General features: G+C 41.9%; 1 protein-coding gene across 1 annotated transcript in view; it reads left to right on the forward strand.

Moving 5' to 3' along the window:
* The window catches only part of NOX4 (NADPH oxidase 4), a 112,004-nt gene that overhangs the window by 74,738 nt on the left and 11,507 nt on the right, over positions 1-25,759 (forward strand). Inside the window, exon 14 of the mRNA XM_082482344.1 lies at positions 24,117-24,236. Within this exon, the coding sequence (XP_082338470.1) occupies positions 24,117-24,236 (120 nt within the window). The remainder of the gene's footprint in view (positions 1-24,116; positions 24,237-25,759) is intronic.

Genomic DNA, 25,759 nt, shown 5'->3' on the forward strand with positions numbered 1-25,759 from the left:
GCAAATTTGCTTGCTTGTTGCAGAAATTTATCATTTAGTCTAGTTCTTTTAGAAACTGGTTGAAGACTATTGACATGTCCTAATTTCCCTAGAGTTTGTCTTTCAAGCGAAATACTTGTGTTCAGCAAGGTAGAAAACCTGTTCATCTTCATAATATACATTATCTTATTCCCATGTCAGTTTTTTCCCTTCCCTGTGCTCGTTTTCATTGAAAGGTCAGTTAACAAAAATGAAGATAATGAACAGACAGATCTCATAAATCAGTGTCCCTTCATTAACATCCGCTGAGCAATGGCTGGTTGTACTACGTAAGGATCCGAGCAGTAAGGTCATTTTAATGAGGCGTTGTCGTGGGGCACAAGCTGGAGCTTTTAATGCTTAAGGAAATATTAAGAATATGGAAGGTTAAAAATAAATGAGAAATTTTAGTAATGACTTAGCTGAATAGCTTGACTAAGCAGGACTTAGTAGGTAGGAAGGAGAAAAGTTTGCACATATTTAAGAAACATATGTCCAAAGGAAGGAGATTGGATAGGAAGATGTTCAGCGTCTCTCAGGATATTCAGAGTCATAGTAATAAATATTAAAGGCTAAATGAGCAAACTATAATCCATCAATTTTTGAAAGAAATAGAAGCCTTGATGTTCTGGCCTGAATTATGTTCTTGTACATTTATTATATTAAGACCTGAACTCTTTCCCAGGGAATAATTTTGGGTACATGTTTGTTCTCAGAGAAGATGTCTGTGCACCGGAATGGTTGGAAGAAGTTTTCCAGAATATGCATGCACATTGTTCTGGATTTACTGGGGTAAATGCGTCAAAGAAACATGCTTTGCACTTCATTGATGAAGGGAGAAATGCGGGATCTTTTTATGGTCCTCATGTTTGCCTGAGTTTATTCTGCTGGTTTTGGCTTAGCCAAGAGGAGCAAATACCTACTCTGACACGTGGAGGAGATGATAGAGAGGTCTGAGCTTACAAAGATTCACACAGCACATCACAGTGCTTCCCTGGATTATCACTGTGTGTCCACAAGTAGCGTGGCATCGTGAGCACCAGTTCTTATTGTGGCCCGTGGTCTGAGTTTCAGTACTGCACCAGTACATCGGTACAGCATCCGTCCAGTCCGCTCAACCTGCAGTATCTGTCCTCTCGCTTTTCTTTGCAAGGTTGTAAAGCAGAATGAGCGTGGCTTTATCTGATGCTTTATTCACATGACAGTGTAACTGTGTCTTGGAAATTACAATTATTGGGGAAGGGATATGGAAGTATGTTCTCCCATTAATGCGCATGGTGGAACTTAAGGAAACATATGGCACAGTGCATGGTCACAGCTAAGTGAACTAGTAGGACCAGTCTAATCCAGGCAAGTCTTTTTGACACCTCAAGTGATAGTCAGAGGATGAAATGTGTGGTTCAGAAATCAGACATCACTAGACACTCCCCCAGCCATCTCATCAGGAAACCCACACGTCCACAGAGAGAAATGTTTTGAGGAGAAAACCTATCTCCTAGCTGACATGAAGCCATCGCCATGTCTGTGAGGATTTGCATTCCTGAAACTAAGAATAAACCTGCAGCTGCGGGCAGCCAAATGGGTTGGGGTACATAGCAGTTCCTGGGAAGAGCCTCTGCATGCAAACCAAATCACAGACATACTTGGAGCTTCTTCCTTCTCTCCCTCATTCCATGAGTGTGCTGAAGTCACCGAGGTGAGTTATGCCGACACTATCAGGCCTGTCAACAAACTAAACTTGTTGCAATGAGTCCTATCCCAATTCATTACTTTGACAGTGAGCATTAGGGCTCCTACATCTCATAAAAAACTTTTCAGAGTTTCACTCTTAGCACATTTCTGCAGGAGGTTTTCTCACGTTGGTATCTAGCTCATGCTTTCCTTGGTCGCCCGCTTCCCTGATGACGTTCCTACTGTTTATCACACAGATTCACTCATAAAATGCAAGAACTGCTGAAGTGCTGACACAAGCTAAAGATTGCTCCAGAAGAAGACACTATTATGCTATTAATTGGGCTGTAGGGTCCAGCAAGTGACAGGGTGGTCAGTGCTAGCAGCAGCGGCCTAGGCCGCTTCATCCCACTGGGGTCTTTTTGGTCTTTTCCTGCTGACTCCACTCCACTCCCGACCGTCGGTGCTGTGTGCCCAAGGGAAGGATGCACAATTGCCTTGCAACACCAGAGAGAAGTGTCTCTTGTAGCTGGGCCTGATAACGTCAAAAGAAAAAAAAAAACAAAACAAAACAAAACAACCCCAAAAGAACGAAATGATAAGGGAAGTGATAAAAGAAGTGTGAGAGTGAGGAATTAGGTTGGTGGGTGAAAAAGGCAGGAGAGAGGCTGACTGCACAAAACAGCCCTTGAGAGGGACGCGCCAGAAATGCTACTGGCGTTACAGCTTTTTAGCAATTTTTTCTGTGTACAAGTGACTTGAGAGTTCAGCTGTACTTTATATTTTCAAGATATTTCTGAAATCCACAAAATACGTATGTGGGTTTTTTAGAGGGATTATTTGCTTCTTTTTTTTTTCCCCTTCAGAAATATTTGCAGTCTTCATTCTTATCTTCTGTGGGTTTGGTGGAAAAGTTCTCGGATGATTCACAGATTTTAAGAACAGAAGGAGCTGTTATGTTCCAGCTAATTTGAGTCCCTTCTTAACATAAGCCATAGAGCATTACCCGATAATCCCTGCAGCAAGCTTCTGGTTCAACCGGAGCATGGATTTAGAAAGACATCCAGTCTTTAAATTGAGATGTTAAAAACTGGAAAATTCACAAGCCTTTAGATCAACCTGTTTCAATTGTTAATTGCTTCATGTATTTATAATATTAATTTCTTTAACTTCAGTTTCCGGTCTCTGCCATCTCACTATACCATTTTCTGCTCATCCAGAAATTCCTCTATTATCTGAAATAACACCTCCATAAAAGATGTTGGAGGTCATTTAAAAACTTACCCTTCTCTTCTATAAATTAAATAGATAAAACTTTCTTGCAGGGTAAGGCTAATTTAAAAGGTCTGTCTCTAATAATTCATTTTTTCCTTTTAAAACCTTTCCAAAGTTTTTGCTTGTTTGTTTCTTTTTTAACATGGGCAGGAATTAAGAAAGTATTTTGGTAACTGTTTCCATAATGCACATATAGGGAAATAACAGCACTTCTTTGTAGTCAAATAGGGAGACAATGTAAATTGTGCACTTATTATTGAAATGGAGTGACAAAGTGTTGAACTTCGGAGAAAAAAAATTAGCTTAGAACCTAGGAGGTGTAATGAAATAACAGAGTATTCCAAATATATTTACTTTCCATCTGTCATAAACTTACAAACTTTTCTTTGGCATATATTCTTAGGAAATTAAGGTAGCCTTCTTGTGTATGCACAAAAATACTGGTCATTTTAATGTCACAAAAAAACAGAAAATACAGGATCTTTGCTTGTATCTTCAAATACATATTTTTGAAGGTCATCTTTGAAAAGCTGCTGAAAGTTTCAGCTCAAACAAAGCCAAATGGTGTTATTCAATTCTCATCATGGACTAGTCTAGACAAATCGGCGGCAGAAAGTTAGTGCCCTAAACCATTGTGCCATCTGGTTCCCAATTGCTACTCATCTTAATGATAATGGATCTGTAATGGATCCATGCCAATTTACTATAGCTTAAGTTCCGAGCCAAGAAACTGATAATATTTCATAAATAGTACCCCAGGAATAAAACTCGTATCTTATTTGTAGCTGTCTTGAGAACCTTTTTCTTTTCAGAGGAAAATTATTTGTGTCTAAGTGGAGAAAGTAGTGAGTTGCAGCTTCTGGAAGTGACGATGCTCAGACAGTGCATCCGCTGAAATTCCCCCTGGATCCCAGGTTTAAGGATGCAGGAGAGCAGCTAGCAGGATCGTGGCCTAGGAACCAAATTCAGTTTACATTAGAAATCAAGGCAACATCTTCCTTGGTGTTCAACAAGGAGAAAATCAGGACCTATGCATTTGTCACTCAGTCTTCATTGTAAAGACAAGGAAATTTTTAATTTTAAAAAGAAGTGGAGAACTTCTCATAGAGTAATTTTCTATTAAAGGCTTTCTGTGAAGCGCTTTACAAAAGATGTTCTCGTTATGGAGAAGAAACTGAGGCACAGGGCTCTGAGGTGAGTTACCAGTGTCACCCAGGAACAACTCTCCTGGGGACTAGGCCAGAAATAGAAATTAGGTCTTCTGCAGTGCTTTCAGTTGTGTGCAATTGGCTCTCTCATCTAAAATAACATCTATCCTGTTTTCCGCTGCAAAAACACGTGGCCTGCCCATATTGCCGAAATCAGATGGGAAAGTGCCAAATGAAGGAGCCTTTCAAAAGTGCCCACACAAGCACTTTAAATGCTTTGTGTAGCATTGTACATTAAGCATGAAAATGACTGGTTTTGAAACGCTCCAAGATTTATTTCAAAATGCAGGCGAGAAGCTAACTGTCTCACCAGCAGCGCTGAGCCCCCAGAAAACCCAAGTCTCAGGGAATTTTGATTACTTGATAAAAAAAAAGAGACACCTGCTTAAGGAATCTGTAATGACATTTAAAAGAAAACTGAGCTGTTTATAGAGAAGAATGTTTATAGGTTTTTTTAGTGGTTCGGGATTTTGTCTCATTTTTCATTCTTTTTTCTTTTTCCCCCCTTTTTTTTTTTTTTCAGTGTGACTTGCAGTGATATCAGGTTATGCTGATAAGTTTGCAGACCAGTGCAGGGTTGAACTGTATGACTATAAAACTTCCACTATAAGTAAAGGGCATTTTCCTGTCATTTGGGATTTTTACCAACTGGTAAGAACAGGGGCAATGGAGTAAAGGCTGGTAGCTGTTTATAAAAACAGTAATCATGTTATAGGAGCAATCATGTCGCTAAAAATGCAAGTAGTGGATCTAGATTTTGTTGAAACCATAACGAAAACGGGAGGAAAGACGACAGTAATTCCTACTGTGCACTACATGTTTGGGCTCAGATCCCACAAACACTCGTGTGGACACATCCACGAAATAACAAACAAGGCCAAGTCAATATCTTGAGATACTTAGGACCGTACATTAAACTCAAATGTGGGTCATAAATTCCTCGAGACAGAGGCTATATTTGTTTAGAGCATCAGTACAATGCCCCAGTAACTTCTAGCGCAAAATAGAGACACTTTTGTGCTGTTTCCAAAGGCCTCAAGTTCAAGCACCAACACCACAGAGTGAACCCGTCTCCTTAAAGCCGAGGGGAGTTTTGCTGAGAACTTCAACGGGGCTCAGGCCTGAAATCTAAGAAACTTTGAAGAAACAAGTGCAAATCTTTCAGATGTAGAGAGATGTAGGGAAAAACACGTATCCTCCGGTCTGGAACGCAGGTTTAACTTAGCTCTGTTTATCATAGCACAGTTGTGGCTCATTAGCAGTCATGAACTGTTTTATGCAAAACATTGCAATGCTCCCAATTGAGAAGGGGAAAGGGCTGACTGAAAGTAAAAGATGCCTAAACCTTTCAAAATATTTGGGAGATGAAATCATGGCTTTGTTCGAAGTGAATGGTGTAAGACAAAACATTACAGCTGGTTTTCATTGTGCTCTTTGGGAGCATGAGCACAGTTCTTGATAAAGCCTGTTGATGTAATTGATATATACCTGCCTACTACTGAGCAGCAGTGTGAGGCTGTGGGGAGTTATCTGCCACCAGATGTCTTGAAGGATGTTTTTTTAAACAGCTCAAACAGAAGTTATAGTAGTTTGATGCAGAAATTATTAGTGAAGTTCTTTGATTCATTATGCAAGAGAGAGTTACAATGATCCCTCCTGGCCTGATACCCAGTTTTAACATAGTTTTAAAAATAATGGCTTATATTAGTTTAAAAGGTAGTTTCACAATTACCATAGTTACAGAAATCCAAGCACCAGGCTCTTGAAAAAGAAGAACAAGTGCTAAAGAGTTGTGGTTGTTGACAGTAGTGACTTCCTCCTTGACTCTATGGATACAAGGGAACAGCATCACTCATTCACTCCTATACGCCTACCTGCACATTAGCAATTTAATTTTGGGGCCCGTGCTTTCAGTGTGGGACCCCGGAGGCTGGTTTCTTTCACAGAATCTGTTAAAGGAGGCAGCACCTTTTGTTGGTGTTTTGTTAGAGTCGGTGAAAAAGGGATAAAAGAGAGGTTCCAGCTATAATAAAGGGGAAAATTGACAATATTATTCCCCTAAACATGTGAAAGATGCTGGGAGAGAGAAAGGAGTTGCCTACCGTGTCTTCCTTTATATTTCCTGTAAGACATAAGCAAAAAGTGTATTTACTGGTCTCTAAGGAGGGCAGAAATCTAGCAACACTCATTGCTATTCTGGCCCTTCCCCAAACAAGGTTCGAAGCAGCAGGATAACTGTTAGACAGATGTCTGAGCCGTACCACAAGTCCTTCTTCGTGCCGTTTAATACCTCAGAAAACAGCATGCACCGCTGCTGCCCCTGGGGTAGCACAGCAAGTGTGTGCTCTGTGTAAGAGCAGAGGGGAGCACGAACCTTCAAGCCAAAGGAGACAGTTACGATGTTCTAGTTTTGCATAAAATGGGCAAGGATGAGCCTAGGTTTCAGTTTTAGCAACCTTTTGGTGGGTGGCACTGGTGGCGTTGTTCAGTTCCCAGTGCCGGGCTCTTTAGTGTATGTGAAGGAGACACTTCACATTTCTTTTTCATGCAACAAGTTGGGCTTTAAGCTCTTGGTGATAATCAGGAGCAGAAAGAGGCCCATGTTGATCTAACAGCTGTCCTCTGTCTCTTCTGAGAAATGGATAGGAGATCTGGGCTGTGGAATACCAAGTGGACCACCCTGAATTGAGCATCCCCAAATAAACATGTACGTCAACTGCATTTTGTGGAGAAAAATGTCTCAGCATCTAGGCTAGGATGCAGCTCAGAAGTAACTATCAAGTTTTAAAAACTGGCAGTGGTAGAAAATCCGTCTTATCCTATAGTCTGTTATTCCAGCTGTTCATTATCGTCAACCATGGGGACGGGAGTTGGCTGCTGGTAGATTGTACCCAGTGGCCCAAGCCTAGCCCCAAGGAAAGTTCTTCTATGACCACGTCAAGTGGTTTGTAAGAATCACAAGTGCTTTTGAACAGCCAGACAGCTAGCAGCTGGAAAACATTGTTAGCAGCTGCAGAGCAGCAATGGCCCATGGTGTTAGCTGCCAAATCCTTTCCGAGTGTTGCCTAATCAGCTAGCTGAGGCTGTTCATGAGCAGAATTGGAGACTAAAGTAGATAAGTCCTAGCACAAAAGCTGTTTGAATAGAAGATATGTACCAAGTTGTTGGATGGCGAAGATAAATTGAGTGATGTTCACAGTTCCTGGTTGTTGTTTTTTTTAATAGAAGAATTTTGTGGGTTACAGATTTGTCAGAAGATTACTGGTCTAAGCATCTGTGTCTGAAGTGAAGGCATTACATTCGTCAAGTGAGGTGACTAGCAGTGCTTTTCCATGGTATCATGAATGCAGTGATGCTTTTTCTCGCCCCAAAGCAATGACATGGACCAGAAAGAAAGGATACTAAAACAATTTGCTTTCAAGCCTAGTAGCTTTCGTGTAACACTTTGCTTTATAAATTAATTATCCATTGCTGTCAAGATATCTTTGTAATAGGAGATTCAAATTAAGTTTGCGTGCGGTTGAAACTCATTTAGAACCAAACTCTGCAAGGAATTTTCCTCGTTCCTCTGGGAGCTCGTGTAAAGCAAAATTGCTGCATGCTCCAAAAAAACCCACGGGAGAAGGGTCAGTCCTCCCACCCCAAATCCACTTGACCAGTATGGAAAAGGTAACCGATACTGCAGCCTGTACAGTTGTCAGTGTAAGTGTTCTCTGTATCCTCTTTGGTTTCAAAAAGTACTCAAAAGTGTCTAATGAAAGCCAAATGCCTGAGCACTTCTGCGGACTGGGGTCTTGCTTTCCTCTGCATGGTATATTGTGATGTTACCTTAGGATATTATAGCTTTGTGTTTCCTTTCACTGTATACCATGTCTTTAAGGTATAAAATAGTTTTTTAGATACATTACTGTTGGTCATTTCTAATATTGGAATGTTGAGGGTATAATTAATTCCTCTTTTAAACAAATCACCATAAAAGACTGAATTTCTTTATTATATTGATTTCCCTCTGCTAAACCAATTCTGAAGGCCTCAAAATAGATTAAATTGTCCTTTTTTGCATGGATAGCTGAAGCTTCCTAAACAATATTTGAAATGCAGGCATTTATTTCCAGTGTTTTCTCCAAAATGAAGGTATTTGCCTCCCCTCTCAAAAGACTTTGAAAGCTATTTGTAGGTTGGTTTTTTTGTGCCATACTTTTTATGTTGTTAGGGAAAAGAGAGCAATGGAAGTGGCTGGTGACAATTTCTCCATCACATGATGCTATTATTACCAGAGTAAGGCCAAAGAAATTGTGGCTGAACTGGGCCATACATTTTCTCACGCTTCATCTCCAGATGCATTTTCAACTTGGATGAGCCAAATCATGTAGTTGTAATGTTATATTGTGAAGGAGTCGTAAACCTGATGTTCTGGGCCTTTGGGCACTGTGAAGATGAAACTCTGTGATCTTAACAATACACCAAGACTATCTCCTGCCACGGCAGTTTTCAAGGGAAGCAGTTCTAGGATTTCAGCTAATCCATCAGTGAGAGTTTGAAGTGTGTTGGAGAGATCCCACTCACTTTGCTCGAATCTGGCAAACTGGCACTCTGTTCAAGCTGGTATAAGATAAAATCTGGCAGAGCTGTGAACCAGACTCAGGCTTTCCATAATTTTTTAGTGTAGGCTGCAAGAAAGACTAGAAAGTACCAAAATCCATGAGTTAGCGTGATACAGCAGGCTGCACTAGTGTTTCTGAGTGGGAAGGGCAGGGGCTGCTGGCCTGAATCATAGAATCATAGAATTGTCTAGGTTGGAAGAGACCCTTGGGATCATCGAGTCCAACCATCTACCCTACTCTACAAAGTTCTCCCCTACACCATATCCCCCAACACCACATCTAAACGTCTCTTAAACACATCCAGGGATGGTGACTCAACCACCTCCCTGGGCAGTCTATTCCAATGCCCGACCACCCTTTCTGTGAAAAATTCTTTCCTAATGTTCAGACTAAACCTACCCTGTGGGAGCTTGAAGCCATTCCCTCTTGTTCTGTCATTAATTACCTGTGAGAAGAGACCAGCACCAACCTCTCTACAGTGTCCTTTCAAATAGTTGTAGAGAGTGATGAGGTCTCCCCTCAGCCTCCTCCTCCTCAAACTAAACAGTCCCAGCTCCTTCAACTGCTCTTCATATGATTTGTCTGCTAGGCCCTTCACCAGCTTCGTTGCCCTCCTCTACACTTGCTCCAGCACCTCTATATCTCTCTTGTATTGAGGTGCCCAAAACTGGACACAATACTCGAGGAGTGGCCTCACCAGTGCTGAGTACAGGGGCACAATCACCTCCCTACGTCTGCTGGCCACGCTATTTCTAATACAAGCCAGGATGCCGTTGGCTTTTTTGGCCACCTGGGCACAGTGCCGGCTCATATTCAGCCAGCCATCCACCAACATCCCCAGGTCCTTCACTGGGCAGCTTTCCAGCCACACCTCCCCAAGCCTGTAGTGCTGCATGGGGTTATTGTGGCCCAAGTGCAGGACCTGGCACTTGCCCTTGTTGAAACTCATACCAATGATGTTGGCCCAGTGATCCAATCTATCTAAGTCTCTCTGTAGAGAGACTGTGGATCACAGAGAGAGAGACTGAAGGATCACAGCTGATCTGAAGAGTGTAAAAGTCATTGGTTCCGTATTTCAGTTGTGTCCCAGTGAAATGCTATGCTGCCTTCCCTCCAGAAAGAGCAAACCTTCTGTGAAGGACAATCATTACGTGCCAGCCTCTCTGTTGGCCCTGTTTTGTTTCAAGGAGAGGACGTGGAATTTTGCTTCATCTCACATATGTCAAGCTTGCTGGTGAACTGAAGAAAAAAGTCTCTAATCTAAGTTTGGGTTCTGAATGGCTTGGAAGGGAGCAGTGATGCTGAATGTCGTGTGGTCCTGATTGGGAGGATGGAGGGAGGGAGGGAGGGAGGAAGAGCAGGGAGGAAGAAAAGGCAGATGTAGCTTTCTCTTTTGTGCACACAGTCCACATATTACATAGAGAAAGATCCCTTAATTCAAAAGAGCAGGTTTACCTTATGGGATCAGCAGAGCAAAATAAAATGAGCTTGTTCAGCTGCACGGGGCTCAGGCCGTAATGAGAGCCTCTGGGCACTGCTCTTCTGTGACAGGCAGACGATGCTGGTATTGGCGGGCGACTTGAGCTCCTTCTGTCTTGTGTTGGGGAGGAGGGTTTAAGGGACGTCTTGCTAATTTATTTGCAGGTCGCTGGGTCCCCAGGAGAAAACGGGCTGCGAGTTTGGCGTCTACAAGGCTTCTTTCACCCGTGGTGCCATTAGCATGCTCTTGAGCATCTAATTCCAAGCTCTAAGTGCAGCAGAAGGGCTGTCCCCTGGGGCTCAGCCCCCGCTTCCCTCTCTCACAGCACTTCTGAGATGGGGAACTTTTCGAGCTGTCAGTGCCCCATCTGCAGCAGTGCTTTGCTGTTTGAGTGGGTTTGTGTGTGTGTGTGTACGCATTTTGCCTTCACATTATTAGAAGGCAGTAACTAGCTGCGTAGTGATTGATGGTTAATGTTTCTTTTTCTTGGTGCAGATTTGCACTACAATTAAGGAATCCACTTTAAAGGATTGGTGCAAAAATTGGTTATCAAAATTTGACCTGGCTCTGTCAAGTCATTTGATAGCAAAATAGAGCAGGTTGGCTGCAAGCAACTCTGAAGAGCTTCCCTGGAGCTTAAGAAATCCATTTATCTCTACGTTGGCCATGCCAGCTATACATGGTCAGCTGAACCCCCCCACACCACATTGACTTTGTTGTTCGTTAGTTGGCCCCACACTCAGATTCTGGCACCAGTGAATAGCACCTGCACTGTGTGGAAGTGTTTTGGCAGTTAAGAGCCAATTAAATTTGGCTCATTCCCCTGTTCCATCCTTCTTATGATGTCCAAGGAGAAGACTCATGACTGAAATATTTAACATCTATTAAGAAAAAAAAAAAAAAAAGGTGTCTTGATTTTGCTGAGTCTCGGGGTCTGTTTGTCTCTGCACTTGAAGGTCCCTTGGAGGATGAAAGTTCAACGGATATATTACACCATAAAACTTGTTCACATAAAAAAATATATCAAAAGTGCTTCTAAATAATGTATGGTTTTATTACCATTGGGTCACTGGTGGTAAAAATACCCTCTGCACTGAACACTGTCATGTAAGGTTAACCAAACTGATGGAATAGAATTAACAAGGAAATAGCAGCGCTGGTGCCTTTATCCACAGTCATCTTTACCGTTTCTTTCACTTGTTTGTCTCGGCAAGACTTCTCCAATGAGATGTGAAGCTATCACTTACCCTTTTTTAAACTGTGTACATCTGGTCTGCAGGTAAAAGCCATGAGTTAGACAGATGAAACCATAAAACAATGAATCTCTAGAAACACTCCCTTGTGTGATGCTATCCTTCCTTTCCTTTTATTTTCTCATTAAGGACTGTAATCTATATATTGATGGGATTTATGACCATCATTATAGATGTATCTATGGGCCTCACAGCCTTTTCATGAAGTCATGGTTGCAATGCTCTGCTCTGTTTGAGAAACAGAGCTATTCCTGTATAACAGGTAGACACTCTCGCATGGTGTCAAAGTGACTTGGCCAAGTTCTCCTAAGGAAGGTATGGCAGAGCGCGGGTTGGATGCCAGCACAGCACCTCAGCTGCTGCGTTCCTCCTTCCTCTTTGTGCTCTTTCTATAAAGTTCCTACTCCAGGGGGGAAAGTACCTTTTGATTAGGGACCTTTGAGCACTTCCACAATAGATGAAGCAGTAATAACATTAGAAACATGTGGCGGTGGTTTAGTAAATGGTTGATGAATGCAACCTTTAGGGAAAACATAAATGCAGTTTTCAGAATCTCAGAGAGGAACAACCGGAAAGTATTCACCTGTCAGTCCAATTTTTACTTTACAATTTGTTTAAATTACAGTCGTTAAGGGAACCCTTAAGCAGAAAGAAAGTAAATGGTATGTGAAACACCTAAACCACTGATCACAGCTGATGGATACAGAGTGAGATTTTCAAAAATTAAGGTTTGGTTGGTACACAAAGCCTAGACAATTGGGATTTCATCCGTCTTGTACTGCCCATGTCCTGGTGTGTTTACTTACAAATATAGGTACCACAGCAGGATAAACAGTAAAAAGTAAACTTGGTGTGTATAGTCACTTGTATGGTGGATATCTGCTTGACAATGTATCTTTCAGTCCTGCAGAACTAAATCCTGGTATCATGGAATTCAGTGGCATTGTTGCCATTTGATTTTTCCTGGAGTCAGATATTATTTTTTTTTTGCCTAGAGAATTTAGCAATGTATTGTCTAAATAAGAATACGGCACAGTGTATTAAAAAGAAGAAAAAAAAAAGTAAAAGTCGGTGCTGACAGGTGGCAAGCAGCAAATAGTTCTTAAGCAGGCAGTTTTAAAAGGGGTGAGGTATCAAATATGCAGCAATTCATCTTGGGACTTGGTCTTTTCACTATATCAAGTAATGACAAGGAGGGAGATGTAAACACCAAGTTAATTAAATCCTTGGATGACCCTGGGCCAGGGAGGATAGTATATTTCAGAGCAGATGGATTGAAACTTCTGAATGATCTGGCAAATTTCAGGAGGTGGATGGAAGAAAAGGAAGACGAGTTGGAATAGCAGAAGTGTCAGACAGTTCACCACGAGAGATATTATCGTCATCAAAGAAGAAACAGTGACATGGGGCTGGGGTGGGGGAATGTTAGGACCATACTTAGCTCTTTATAACAGCCTTTTGTCTGCGTGTGTCAGAGTATTAAACGTATTAAATTAAGCATTCCCAAGATTGTGAAGGGGTCTGAGAAAGTTTTGCTACCTCATTTCACCAAAAGGAAGAGAATAGCTGAGGATGTAAATGACATTCTGGAAATGACAGCAGATCAGCATGAGGGAGATGGGATTAAAAGGCAGGGCTTCTCTTCCTCTTTGACTGATCAAAACCGGCATTTGAGGTCAGACCCGGGGCACAGTCCTGTGATTTGCATTTCACAATGACAATCAACATGATGGGGATCGGCTTGACCAGTGTGGGGCTGCAGGAGACTGATTTTATGCATGAAGTCTCACAAGTCAAGATTTCATAGAATCATTGAATGGTTTAGATTGGAAGGGACCTTGAAGATCATTGCGTTCCAACCCCTCTGCCATAGGCAGGGACACCTCCCACTGCACCAGGTTGCCCAAGGCCACATCCAGCCTGGCCTTGAACACCTCCAGGGATGGGACATCCACACCTTCTCTGGGCAACCTGGACCAGAATGACCAGACCAGTCACACACAACGTGGTTTCTCTGTTTATACACAAAGCAGCTTCAGGGGGTCTGGTCAATAGGAACTGGTATTGGATCTACAGGAAGACCCTCTTATTCTTTCCCCCTGAATCTGTGCCAGGTGTATTCTGCTGTGATGGCCTTCCTCTGTTCTCCTCAGTGCCTTATAGTCACCTTGCCCTACAGCGGTGTTTCTCACCCAGTGGGTTGTAACCCTCAGGGTATTTATGAAAAGTAAGAGCGGGAAGGGTTATGAGAGGCATTATATATTTGAATTACTTAAACTCTGGTCCTCTCTCTCTCTGTCTCTCACCAAGTCACTCGCTCATCTGTCTTGTTCAGGGTCACCCGTTCTCTCTCAGCTTCTTAAAACTCATAGAGATGCTAAAAATAAGACTTTCTGTTATCATGGTTACTCTTACAGCACATAGAAAGGTAAGAGCTTGAAGGAATTTAAAAATTCAAGGGATGAAAAATTCTTCATTTTGAATAACCCAAGAGGCCAGAGGGCTGTACAGAGGCATCTTTGTATGTCTGAAAAGGTAGTGATGATGACACTGCCACCTATGAATAACGATGCCATTATATAGAGCCTTGGCAGACTGCAGACAATAATGGACCGTTCACTCTAAAAAAGCAGAACTTGAAATAAGAAGTTGGAGCATATTCAGAGAAAAACAATGAAGAGGTCAAGATGGTCAGGGCTGGATTGAGCTCATCTGTGATGTAATGCAGTATATTCTCTGGTAGCTTGATAAGCTTCTGCCTGTGAATCTATATGCTGTCTCATCTATAGCCTTATGTTGACTTCAGAAATTCCTTCTCCAAGTTGGACGATCTCATCCTTAATCTGCCATTTTACTGCAACTATGTATGGTTTACTCTAGCGTCCGGAGGTGTTCTTTCCATTTTGGCCTTGCCAGTTTTCCATATCGCTTTCCAGATAAGAGGCTTGTCTGCCTAAGGAAGTGTGCTGGCCTGAGCATCGCTGAACATCTGGGAGCCATCTGAAGTTGCCTTCTCGTTGTCTTGCAGACATCACTCCTCAACTGAGCAATTTTTAGAGAATTTCTTTCTAGGCTTCCTGGCAGCTAAGTCCAAGCAAAGATATTTTACAAACCCCCAAACCAGTAATTATTTACTTCATGAAGTAAATAATGGGAAATAGTAAATAAAAGGGAACTAAAAGCAAATAAAAGGGAACCTACTCCTATAGGCACATTCCGCAGCCTGTGTAGGATGTGAGGCTCATGGAAAGCATCTTTCCTTAAAGGAAGTGTAGCTGTGAGAGACATTTCCTTACAAAGAAAGTTTTCCAGACAAAAGATGAGCTTGTGACTTGACAAAGTCACTTTGCTTACCCAATGTCCACCCTAAGACAGAAAAGAGTCTGCAGTGAAACATGACAAATTTTTCTTGGGGATTTATTACATTTTAGGTAGCATATTCACAGAATCACAGAATTTTCAGAGTTGGAAGGGGCCTCTAGAGATCATCTAGTCCAACTCCCCTGCTAAAGCAGGATTGCCTGGAGCACATTACTCAGGACTGCATCCAGGCGGGTCTTGAAAATCTCCAGAGAAGGGGACTCCACACCCTCCCTGGGCAGCCTGTGCCAGTGCTCTGTCACCTGAACCGTAAAGAAGTGTTTCCGTGTATTTGAACGGAACTTCCTGTGTTCTACCTTGTGCCCATTACCCCTCGTCCTGTCACTGGGAACCATTGAAAAGAGCCTGGCTCCATCCTCCTTCAACCCACCCTTTAGATACTTGTACACCATAATAAGGTCTCCCCTCAAATTCATGCTTAGGTTTACTATATATTGAGGATCCCATTTTATTGCAGGATTGACTACTGTATTCCAACTGCAGAATTTGTTGTGATTTTTCCTTCTTTGTTTTTTCTTCTTATTCTCTTAATTTTGAGTTCTTCATCTCTACTTAATCTAGCCCGAAGAGCCTGAGGGGGCTGCCTTTAGAGAGGATCATGCTATGCCTGGCCTTGTCTGCAGATTGATCTGCTGCCAGCTACATCTTCCACCGCTCTAGTCAGCTTCTTCTCTCCTCCTCTTTTCTTTCCGCAGATACCTAGCTAGGATTTTAATTTCTGCACTTGTCATTCTTGGGATTTGTCAGCAGGTGCCAACTTTTCTTTCCCCAGCCCTAAGGTGTATTATTGGAGCTTGACCAGGAAAGCCTACTGGCAGTGTGGATGTCTAGTTAGAGTGGTCTGCTTTTTCCCCTAGCTGACTCTATGAAAAACGTATTTTGTCCTTTGGTGTAATATACCCCCTGAATACATTTTTAAGTGCAAAGCAGCTTCCAAGTGGAACAACTAGTACATATCATATATGTCAGGCTCTCCTGAGTCCTGAACTCCCATGTAGACCTTTTTTTTTCATTCACTTAACTTGAAAATACCCGAATGCTGGCTTCAGATACCCCATAGTACCCTTAGGTACTGATGCTGCAGGTATTTCCTCTGATATGGGGACGTGGGATGTCCTATCTCAGTGAATGTAATTTACCAAGTGAGGAAGAGGGCTCAGCGCTCATATCACCACTGCTTGTGAGAAGGACCCACACTGTCTGGTAGATGGTAACTGAGATGACCATCAAAGAGAGGACTATAGGCAAGAAAAAGCTTCCTGTAAATATTAAAAGAGAAAAAAGGTCAGATATGGAAGTGGATTACTCTAAAGCAGAAATACTGTTTGCAGAGAAATGGACAGATAAGTACTGTGCCAGTGAATAAGTTGTGAAGAAACATGGCCAACATGCTCAGCCTACTTGTTGCTGACCTGTATTATCGCATAATAATGCAACAATCTAAATTTTCAAAAGGCAAGTTATAATAGGTGGTGCAGTCTTTACAAATACCCTTCTTTTACTTTATTAGCTAAGGCAAAATCAGTAGGAGACAAGTTTACAGAGAGGCAAGGCACTTCACAAAATAGATACTGTAATTGGTAAGGAAATAAGTGGAAAATTGGATTTCTTGTTATAATAAAATAAATTATGTGTGATCTTTAATCAAAGGAATACATTTTGGAAACATTTTATAAAAATGACAGTAAAAAGGCTGCCATGGAGAAGAATTAATACAACATTAATTAAGAATATTGACCCAAGAATTTGGTACAGAAAGTACATGTACTTTCAGAGAACAAAGTTGTCTGAATACATAATTATACTTGATTGTAGTTCTCATAGTGGTTTTACAGACCTTTTTAATGAAGTGAATGGTCTAAACTGTTGCTTCTCTCTTATGATAGTCAGCAATGAGTAATAAGAAATATGGGCTCTCTATGAATACTTTAGGCAATATTTGGGCAGGTTTTTTCAGTTCTGAGGGAACTGAACTTCATCTGAGAAGTTACCTACGGATTGCTCTGGGAGTCATGAACAAGGAAGAGCCAAGCTTTCAGGGGTGTCCGTCAGTTGTGCGCGTCTGTTTTCTGTTACCTTCGGTGGCAGTTCTTTATGCTTTTTTGAAATTTTCCTTCATAGTTATGAGGTTCTTTGCTCCTCCTCCACCATCCTCCTCACTCCTCTGTTACAAATCCAGCTCCCCATAGGTAGAGGCACAACTTTTGTTGCTTTAGTGTTCCAGCATACTCCAGTGGGATCTTCTTCTTGAACCTGCATGGTCTCATAAAAAAACATGGATCTCAGTTGAGGGTTTACAGAAGGAGCCTTATCCATGAAAATGCAGGTGCCTCCTCTGCTTTTCAACTCTCTTGCCCTTGTCATCATACCTTCAACATATTTTCTCTTGCTAAAGATGTCGTAGAAATGGAAATTCTTCTTCAGTCATCTCTGGGCCCTTGAGAGTAAAGTAAGCTGAAGAACAGCCAATTTCATTTTGTTTTGCCCAGCCAGGGAGAAGTAAATGGAACTGAGATGCAATAAAACCAATGTTTTTTCTAGAATTTAAAAAATAATTATAATTTGGCATGTTTCTATGAGAAGAAAATCTGATGCTAATTGATTCTATAGCTTTTGAGCCATCTACATTGTTATAATTGGATGTTTCATGAACGGATAAAGGAAGCAACTTCTGTGGAAGAGAGAAGGCAACTTCTACAAGCTCTAGTACCTATTGAAAGAATATGTTTGAAGTTGAAGGGAAAAAATATGAATAATCAATCAGAAATTAAACTCAAGCTGTTGAAAAAAAAAAGGAGAGGATGCCCAATGAAATCAGAATTAGAATCATAACACTGCAATCTTCTGCAAAATAGTATATGAAGTTAATTGGACCCACTGGGTTTTGCAAGCTCACTTGTCTAAGGGGCTGCTGTGTTCTTTAATGAAAACATCATCCTTCACAATGTCAGGAGAACACATGGGAGTCTCTGATCTCACATGCCAGATGTCACATTTTGTTACACTTTTAAACCTTGAAAGCCATTGTAGTTTCAGAAATCCATACAAACCAAGGATGACGTGCTTTGTTCAGTGGTGGTTCTTCATCTGTAAAAGGCCATCGGTACTGAAATGCTGTCAATAATCACAAACCCTCTGGAAAAATAGTGTCAGAGTGTACACTTACTAATTGAGGTTTAAATAATAACGTGAAGCGTCATATGTTGACTTCAAAAGGTCAAGCTGCTGTCTTGACTTCTGTTGCAGAAAATATTTGAAAAATCTTTGATAGTAGTAAGTGCAGCTTCTTTGAAAAGTAAAATCACGTAATTTGTTGTAACCAGGTTTTTACTGAAAACTGTGGATTGAGCCTTGGACTCCAAGGTGGTCTTCTGTAGGCGGTTTCACTTTCTGTAAGCCTTCAATATGAAAGATTGCCTCTTATATAGGTCTCAGATTTGGCTGCTTTCCAGTAATTCTTCATTCCTCTGTATTATCCTAGTGCCCCCACGAACCTGTCATGCATCAGGAAGCCGTCCTGATAGATGCAATCACACAGCAGAGAGCCTGCCCTGACCAAACCAACTTAAACCAGAAGAACAGGAGACACCAGATGGATACAATCAGACAGCAAAATTCAGGGAAACAAAGACAGTACTGGGCCAGAATATGACTGAGCTATGGCGAGCACATTGGCAATCTAACTACTCTCAGCTTCTGGTTTGTTGTTTTTTTAGATATTAGAGGAAAGAGGAGTCTTAAGGAAGAATTTGAAGGGAGATAATGAAATTGCTCTGCAGATGTTTACAGAGATTTCCTCCCAGGCATGAAGGGCAGTGTGGGAGGAACATGAAGGCACTTGTTTGAATATTTATCACGTGGGGGTGGAGGCTGGTATTGTGGGTTATCAGAGGGAGGCGATGGCATCTCTCTGGTACGTAAGAGTTACAGCAGCAGAAGAGCATCAGGAGACTGTTTCAGCCATCAGGCAGTTGGTCCCTTGGAGTTCTCAGGCTGTATCCATCATGGCAGTACTGAGCTGTGGTTTTGGTAGGATGAATTAAAGCGAAGAATGAGTGTGGGAGGAGGGTTGTTTAGTTGATTTTATTGTAATTTTGGAGAACTTTATCCAAAACCTATTGAAGTCAATGACATGGGCTTTTCATGAGGGGAGGGATTCAGCTCCAGCTGAAGACGTCCAAATGTAGGTGTCTGTGTGTGAGCTAGGTATCAAAGCTCCAATTACCTCAGGAGGTATCCAGGTCTGGATTCAGGTGCCTCGGGCTAGGTGACTGGTGCCATTTCAGTGCTGCTTGGCCTTCAGCTGCCGTTCCAGAGGGACACCAATCTCTAAGGTCCTGTTGATCTGAGTCAGTACAGTCAGTAAGCAGAGTGAGAAATTCGTCACATCCTGAATCTCTCACTAGGCTCCATTAACTGTACCAACTGCATCTCTTCTGACTGGATCGGGGGCTTACTCAGCATGCTCACACAAAGATACCTACACCTGGGTCTTGGTAACAACCTGAATACTGCTCCAAGGGTATGAAATCTCGTACTGCTGGGTGAAACTCTTACTCTGTTGACCTTGGGAAGAGTTTTGCCACAAACTTCATTCAGACTAGGACTTCACTTTCTGCGCTCTGAGCAGTACTTTGTATCCAAGCATTTTGTTCAGCTTGCAATTGCTGATACTTCTTTAATTAAAATTTCCTACAGCCTCTTGAATTAACTCCCCTATCCATCTGTTACTCCACTAATATCCCAGATAATGTCTCACAGTAGCTCCCAAAGAGCCTGGAAAAAAACTTAATATCAGCATTTACAGTTGGGTAGTGAAGTACAATATAAGCATTAAACTTTTCTCAAGGCACCTACAGCCTGAAGTAAAGCATGGCACTGAGGTCCAAGTCCGACAGAGGTGTGAGCAGGTGTCTCCACACATCACTATGCAGTTCCTTGTGGAAGATAATAACTTGGGTCTCAAAAGCGGTCCAGCTGCCTGTGTCCCTGAGATGGTGTCCCTTGGTTTAGGGACAGCCCCATGTTAGTGCAGTTGAATTGCCCAGCGCTGGAACAGAATGGCTTGGTGCTTGCTGGGATATTTCAGTACCGCTGTACTGCAGAATGTAAGTGTGCTTTAAATAGAAAATATGTTCACCAGTTATCTGTAAGATGCTTTTTAATAATATGCTCTGCTATTTTTTTTGTGATATATTCTGTTTTGAGGAGCTTTTCTTCTGTTTGTGAGCTAAGAAATCGTGCCAGAATAACTGAGAGCACTCCTAAGACTGGAAATGAATACATGTGAAAAGAACAAATCGTTATTTGAATAAGTTTGCCTGAAGGGGGAATTTCTAAACTTTTAGTAAAATTCCATTCCCTTCCTTCATGTTAATTAAATTAAAGCTGGGGGCATAGCAGAGCATAGCATGCCAGTGTGATATATCTGGGGCACAACTCAAGAAACACAAAGTCATCTTTACCCCCCTTGGCTCATCTGTCATTTCGTTGAACGCTGTGAAGTTTCATTTGCAATAATGAACCGCTTTTATGCAAAACTTTTCAGTACTACCAAATGAAAGGAGGAACATGTTGACAGGAAGCGAAAGTTGTATAATCTCTGCAAAAGTCCATGACTGAATCGCAGCTCTGTTCATCACTGCGCTGTTTGATACGGCATCACGAGGGTTTTTTTTTTTCTTCCACTGACTTGAACAAAAGAAGGATCAATTCCAAACTGACCACCTCCATCAGGGCATCAGAGTCACATTTCTTGTAGTTATAAATTATCCCCACAGTGAAATGGGATTAAATAGTGCATGTCTATGACAACCAACAAAATCTTCCAGGGAGGTCGTGTTAGCCTTGGAATCAGTCTTTTCGGGCAGCCTTGTGGAATGGGTTAATGCAGTAGCAATATTTCTTCAGCTTCTCCCCCGTTTCTCACACTTGGAAGCGGTGACTTCTGGCTGTTCTGTGCTGGGCCACATGCAGGCACAGCAGGAGGCTCTTGGCTCCTCTGACCGCATTTGCTGTCCAAACAACTGCTCCTTACTCCCTCAGAGGAAGACACAGTGGGCAGATAGAAATATTTTGCAGGCCAGATGGGGCTAATGGGCCACAAACCGGAGCAATCTAACCAAAATGCATATTTAATTGAAGGTTGCTGCTTGAATTTCTGGCATGCAGTTATGCACCGTGCTTGACTGGTTTGCAGTGACCAGATCTAGTTTTGCATGTTTCAACTCCTGATCGTGTCAGTGGTATTCAGGGGCACTCAGACTTCCCAGGAATTGCGTCGTTCCTTCTGAGATCAGACATACATACATACATACTTCAGATGTCCTCAGTTCGGCTTAAGTGCAATTCTGCGAAGTGGCACCACTACAGTGTATGACTACTATGACATCCACTGTGGTAAATTCTGGAAAAATCTCCCTTGCTAGTTTGGTTTTGTTTTGCGTGCTTGTTTTCCCCCAAAATGTTGGCTTTAAGTCTGTGTATCCAAATGAAAGTTAGTGCTGCTCATGCAAAATGCAAGGAATGTCCCTCAGGCCTGTGCTTATGCCCTTCATACATTTAGGAGTGGTTCTCCAGGTTTCACCAGCTAGGCGGGATCTGATTAGGGTAGCAGATGTATACGAGGTATGCCAGGAATGACAGTGGACTTCAGTTGCTGGTCTTCACTATCCAGTCTTTTTTTTTTTTTTTTTCTTTTTGCCCTATGCTGATATCCCAAAATTAGATCTCTGTTGAGATATACATCTGAGACCCATAACATTTGTGGACTTCTCTCTCTTCTCTGGTCCCCTGGACCAGATCCATTTCAGAGTAATGACCAGCTTCTCTACATTTCCCCTGTTGCTTATTTAAATAAGAGATGCTCCTTTTACTCCTCAGTCAAATGATAGTGTAACATTTAGAAGGTCTCTTAAAGTAGCTGCTGCTGCACTCTGCACCAGCGGTGGTATCATTTCGTTAGTGGAAAACAAACCCTTGTTAAGCAAATGGTGTATAAAGAGTTATGTAACAGGAAACATTTAATGAAAAGATACTTAAAGTTCTGTTTATATTGTATGCACATGTCCAGTTAAGTTTTTCTTGTCCCCATTGTGCAAAAGAATTTATCTGTCCTAAGTAAGGAGTGAATTTGGTTTTGAATTTGAATTCTCACCATGCTGGTACTAACACACCTGACAAGGAAAAGCTTTATGGTTCTCCAAGAGAACATTTGTAGAATACTGTAGTGGCTGCAGAATACAAAGACAGAAATAATGATAAGCATATTTGGGTTGTATATTGATTAGTAATGAATATCAGTGAGGAATTTTGGTTATTTAAAAATGTCTACTGCCAGCAGTTCCGATGCTTTCTGATGATGGCTGTGGCTGGCCCAGTGTCTTCTCCCTTTCCCTTCAGGTAGGACACCAAGAACCAAGAAATTAATTTATAAGACAGGGTGTAGTTAAGGATCAGCCTGTTTTCCTCCAGATCTATCAGCAAGTAGGTACTTATCTGTGTTTATATAAGACGCTGTAGAAGAAGGAGCTTAACATATGAGATGTCAAGACGTCAGCAATAGCAGAGGTCTGGAAGAAATTTCCTAGAAAGGACCACATTGGCCAAAGACACCCAGACAAGATGTTGTCCTGACAAGACAAGATGCCAAGGGTCAGACCACAGAAGTAAAAGAAATGAGATCAGACTGAGATCTTAAGTTATGGCTAAGATCCAGCCCTCAAAAGGAAAGAATCAGATGAGGGTTGGAAGACTTTGCCTGGGAAAAGAGATGTCTCCTTTGCCTTTAATTCTCTGGCTGATGGTATAAAGGAGAAGCTTATACCCTTTTATTAGACAAATAGTATGCCTAGGTTAGTTGCAGAATAGTACCAATATATGTGTGTGTCTGTCTGTGTGTGTATAAAAATATATATTGGAACTTTTGTGTGGACTGAGGCCAAAGGTTGATGTCAGTCAGCCTAGCTGTGAGCAGATGCCTGGTCACTGAGATGCTGAATGCAGTGCTGGTCTCACCACGCTTTGCTGTGTTCACCGGTTACCTAAAATGGGGTGATTCAGTGAGCCACTAATGCACAGAATGGGCCTTGACTAAATGTACTGCTCAAGTTCTCTTCATAATAGTTTCTAAAGGTGAATCAATTACTGAAGTAAGGTATGCAATAGTTATTCCATAAGTAGAGTAGGGGGTATAGAATCATAGAATGGTTTAGGTTGGAAGGGACCTTAAAGATCATGGAGTTCCAACCCCACTGCCATGGGCAGGGACACCTCCCACCAGCCCAGGTTGCTCAAAGCCCCATCCAACCTGGCCTTGAACACCTCCAGGGATGGGGCCTCCATGTGGATCTTATTAGAGATGTTACAGCAAATAAATTTTGAGCTATCTATGGATGACCTTGGTCAGGCTTTCAGCAGTGTGGGAAAGATTTGGAGGTCAAACTTCTGAAGATGCCTAAAAGCCTGTTTTTAAATTGCAGTCAACTGATTTTCCAGCAGCACCTGAAATATTAAAAATGGGTTGGAAATGGGACTCAGTCTCCTAAATGATCTTTAAAAACAGATAAACAAAACTGTTGTAAGAGTAAGAGGCATGAGTGGTCTTTCCCCCTCTTCAGATATCTTGTGTGATTGGGATAGATCACATTCCCAAGGGTCTGGATGTGAAACGAAGGAGTAGATAGATGCTAATTTGTTCCTTTTGCTCACTGCAGGATGGATATGTATCACCTCTTCTTTATTCCCTGGAAGCCCATTAAAAACATTATGAGAAGACACAAAAAATAGATTTTTGTACCCCTTTGTCCATCTCAGCTGCTTCTGATGTTCAAGAGGTGAACCACCTAGGCAGGGCTAGCCAAGGTCTCTTCCTGCTTATGACCCACCAAGTTGTTATTGTTTCCAGTGCAGTACTTTCTTTGCCCTCTAATACCAGACACAAAAGGCAGTCATAATTTAGTCACCTCCACCTTTGTGATTAAAAAGTGGCTTTGTCTAATCATGGGATGTGCTAAGAGATTTCACAGAACAGGTTTTCATACCACTTGTACGATGTACTCCACATAAAGCTTTCCAGGAAAATGGTTTTCATATTCTGCATCCCAAGACTAATAAAAAAAAATGAAACAAATTCTTGTAGGATGTTACTTCCAGCCCATGTTTCTTTTCCTCTCTTCTCTGTTTTTAACAGCTTTCTCTAAAAGTGTTATTTTTGCTTTTTCTGCAGACTGTATGTGGATGGACCTTTTGGAAGTCCCTTTGAGGAATCCCTGAACTATGAGGTCAGCCTTTGTGTGGCAGGAGGTATTGGAGTTACACCCTTTGCATCAGTACTCAACACACTGCTGTAAGTGAGCTTGAGCCTTTTAAAGCCATTTCCCCCCAGTTTACCATAGTAGTGCACGTCAGAAAGACTTTCAGAGTATTTAAGAACTTCCATTAGCATAACATAAGTGCATGATTTCTTGGAGAGAGATAGAGGACTGGGAAGAAGAAGAAGAAGAAAAGTCATCTCCTGCAGGCTTTATAACCCAAAGACTTGTGGCAGAGTTGTACCAGTAGTGCACCTGAGCTGGGACGATGTCACCAACCTTTATATCCCGCCACCAGCCTGGCCTGTGAGCGATGCCGTCACAGCCCTTCAGCTAGAATTGTTCCCTTAGTCCTGGCTTAGATGGGGCTATGGGCTATGGTGGTGAGTTTCTGAGAGTCAGGAAGTTGTGAGTCTTTCTGCTGCAAATGCAGGGCCAGTTCTCCTGGCCTGTTTGACTTCTGGAAATGTGTACGCTTAAGGTTTTAAAGGAAAGAGATCAACTTGGATTCAGACAGCATTTGGATGTTTAAGTCCATGTGAAAAATTTAAATTTTAGGTGTGCTTTTTTCTTGACTTCTTTTTTTCTCATTTCTCTTTTTTTTTTCTTTTTTCTTTTTTTTCTTTTTATTTTAAAGTAAAGCCTTTGACATTCTATTCAGAGCAAACCTTTCACCTCTTCTTTCTTTGTCACATTGGCAACGTGGTTCCCACCACATCTTACGCTGTGTGACATAGGCTTGCTTTTATGATTGCTATTGATTTTTTAATATTTTTTTTTTTTGCTAGATTATTGGTTAGGAGCTCCAATCACAGGTTAAGCACTCCTGTTTCGTAGGCACTGTATAAACAGCCAACCAAAGCAGCAAACCTTCCTTGAAGTGAAAGGCTGGCTGGCTTTGGGAGGGTTTTACAACGCACAACTGAAGCATTTGTTCTAAGAGGAACATGCCAACGGCCAGCTTTAACTCCAAAGTGAAGTTAAAGCCTAGAATTTAGATGCTGTGCGCATTTTTCTGTCCTTGACCTGGGCTGGACCTGACAGTGCTGAGCGCTTCTGAAAACTATCAGCCCCACCTGTCTCATAGTGCTGCAGCCCTCAAAGACGGTCCTGGGCTCCCTCATTTTCTTTTCTGAGAGTGTATCGATCATCCTCTCAAAAAGAGGGTACATTTTTGCTGAAAGCGTGGGGCCCAGGTGGGTAAAATGACCATTTTCCTCATGATGGATTATCCATGACAGTGCTTAGCAAAAAATGTCACAGATAATAATGATGGGCCAACAGCAGGTAATGAGATGTTTGCCTCTACCAGTGTGTTATCAGAGGCTGTAGGAACTTGCACAGACATTGGCATTGAAGGTTAGTGTCCAAAAGCTTTTGCACTCTCCGTTTGCCTGGATAAAGCCATAAATGGACTTCCAAGCAGCCAATCCCATAACCTGCCTTTGTAGCCAAGCTTCCCCTTGTGCTCTGTAACTTTATGTGGGAGAATCATTCTGTGGTTCTGGGAAAAAGGAACAGCCTAAGCCTGCTTTCCTTCCCAGTATTTAAACATCAA

The sequence above is a fragment of the Vanellus vanellus genome (assembly GCF_965231255.1).
Source record: "Vanellus vanellus genome assembly, chromosome: 1".
Classification (NCBI taxonomy): Eukaryota; Metazoa; Chordata; class Aves; order Charadriiformes; family Charadriidae; genus Vanellus; species Vanellus vanellus.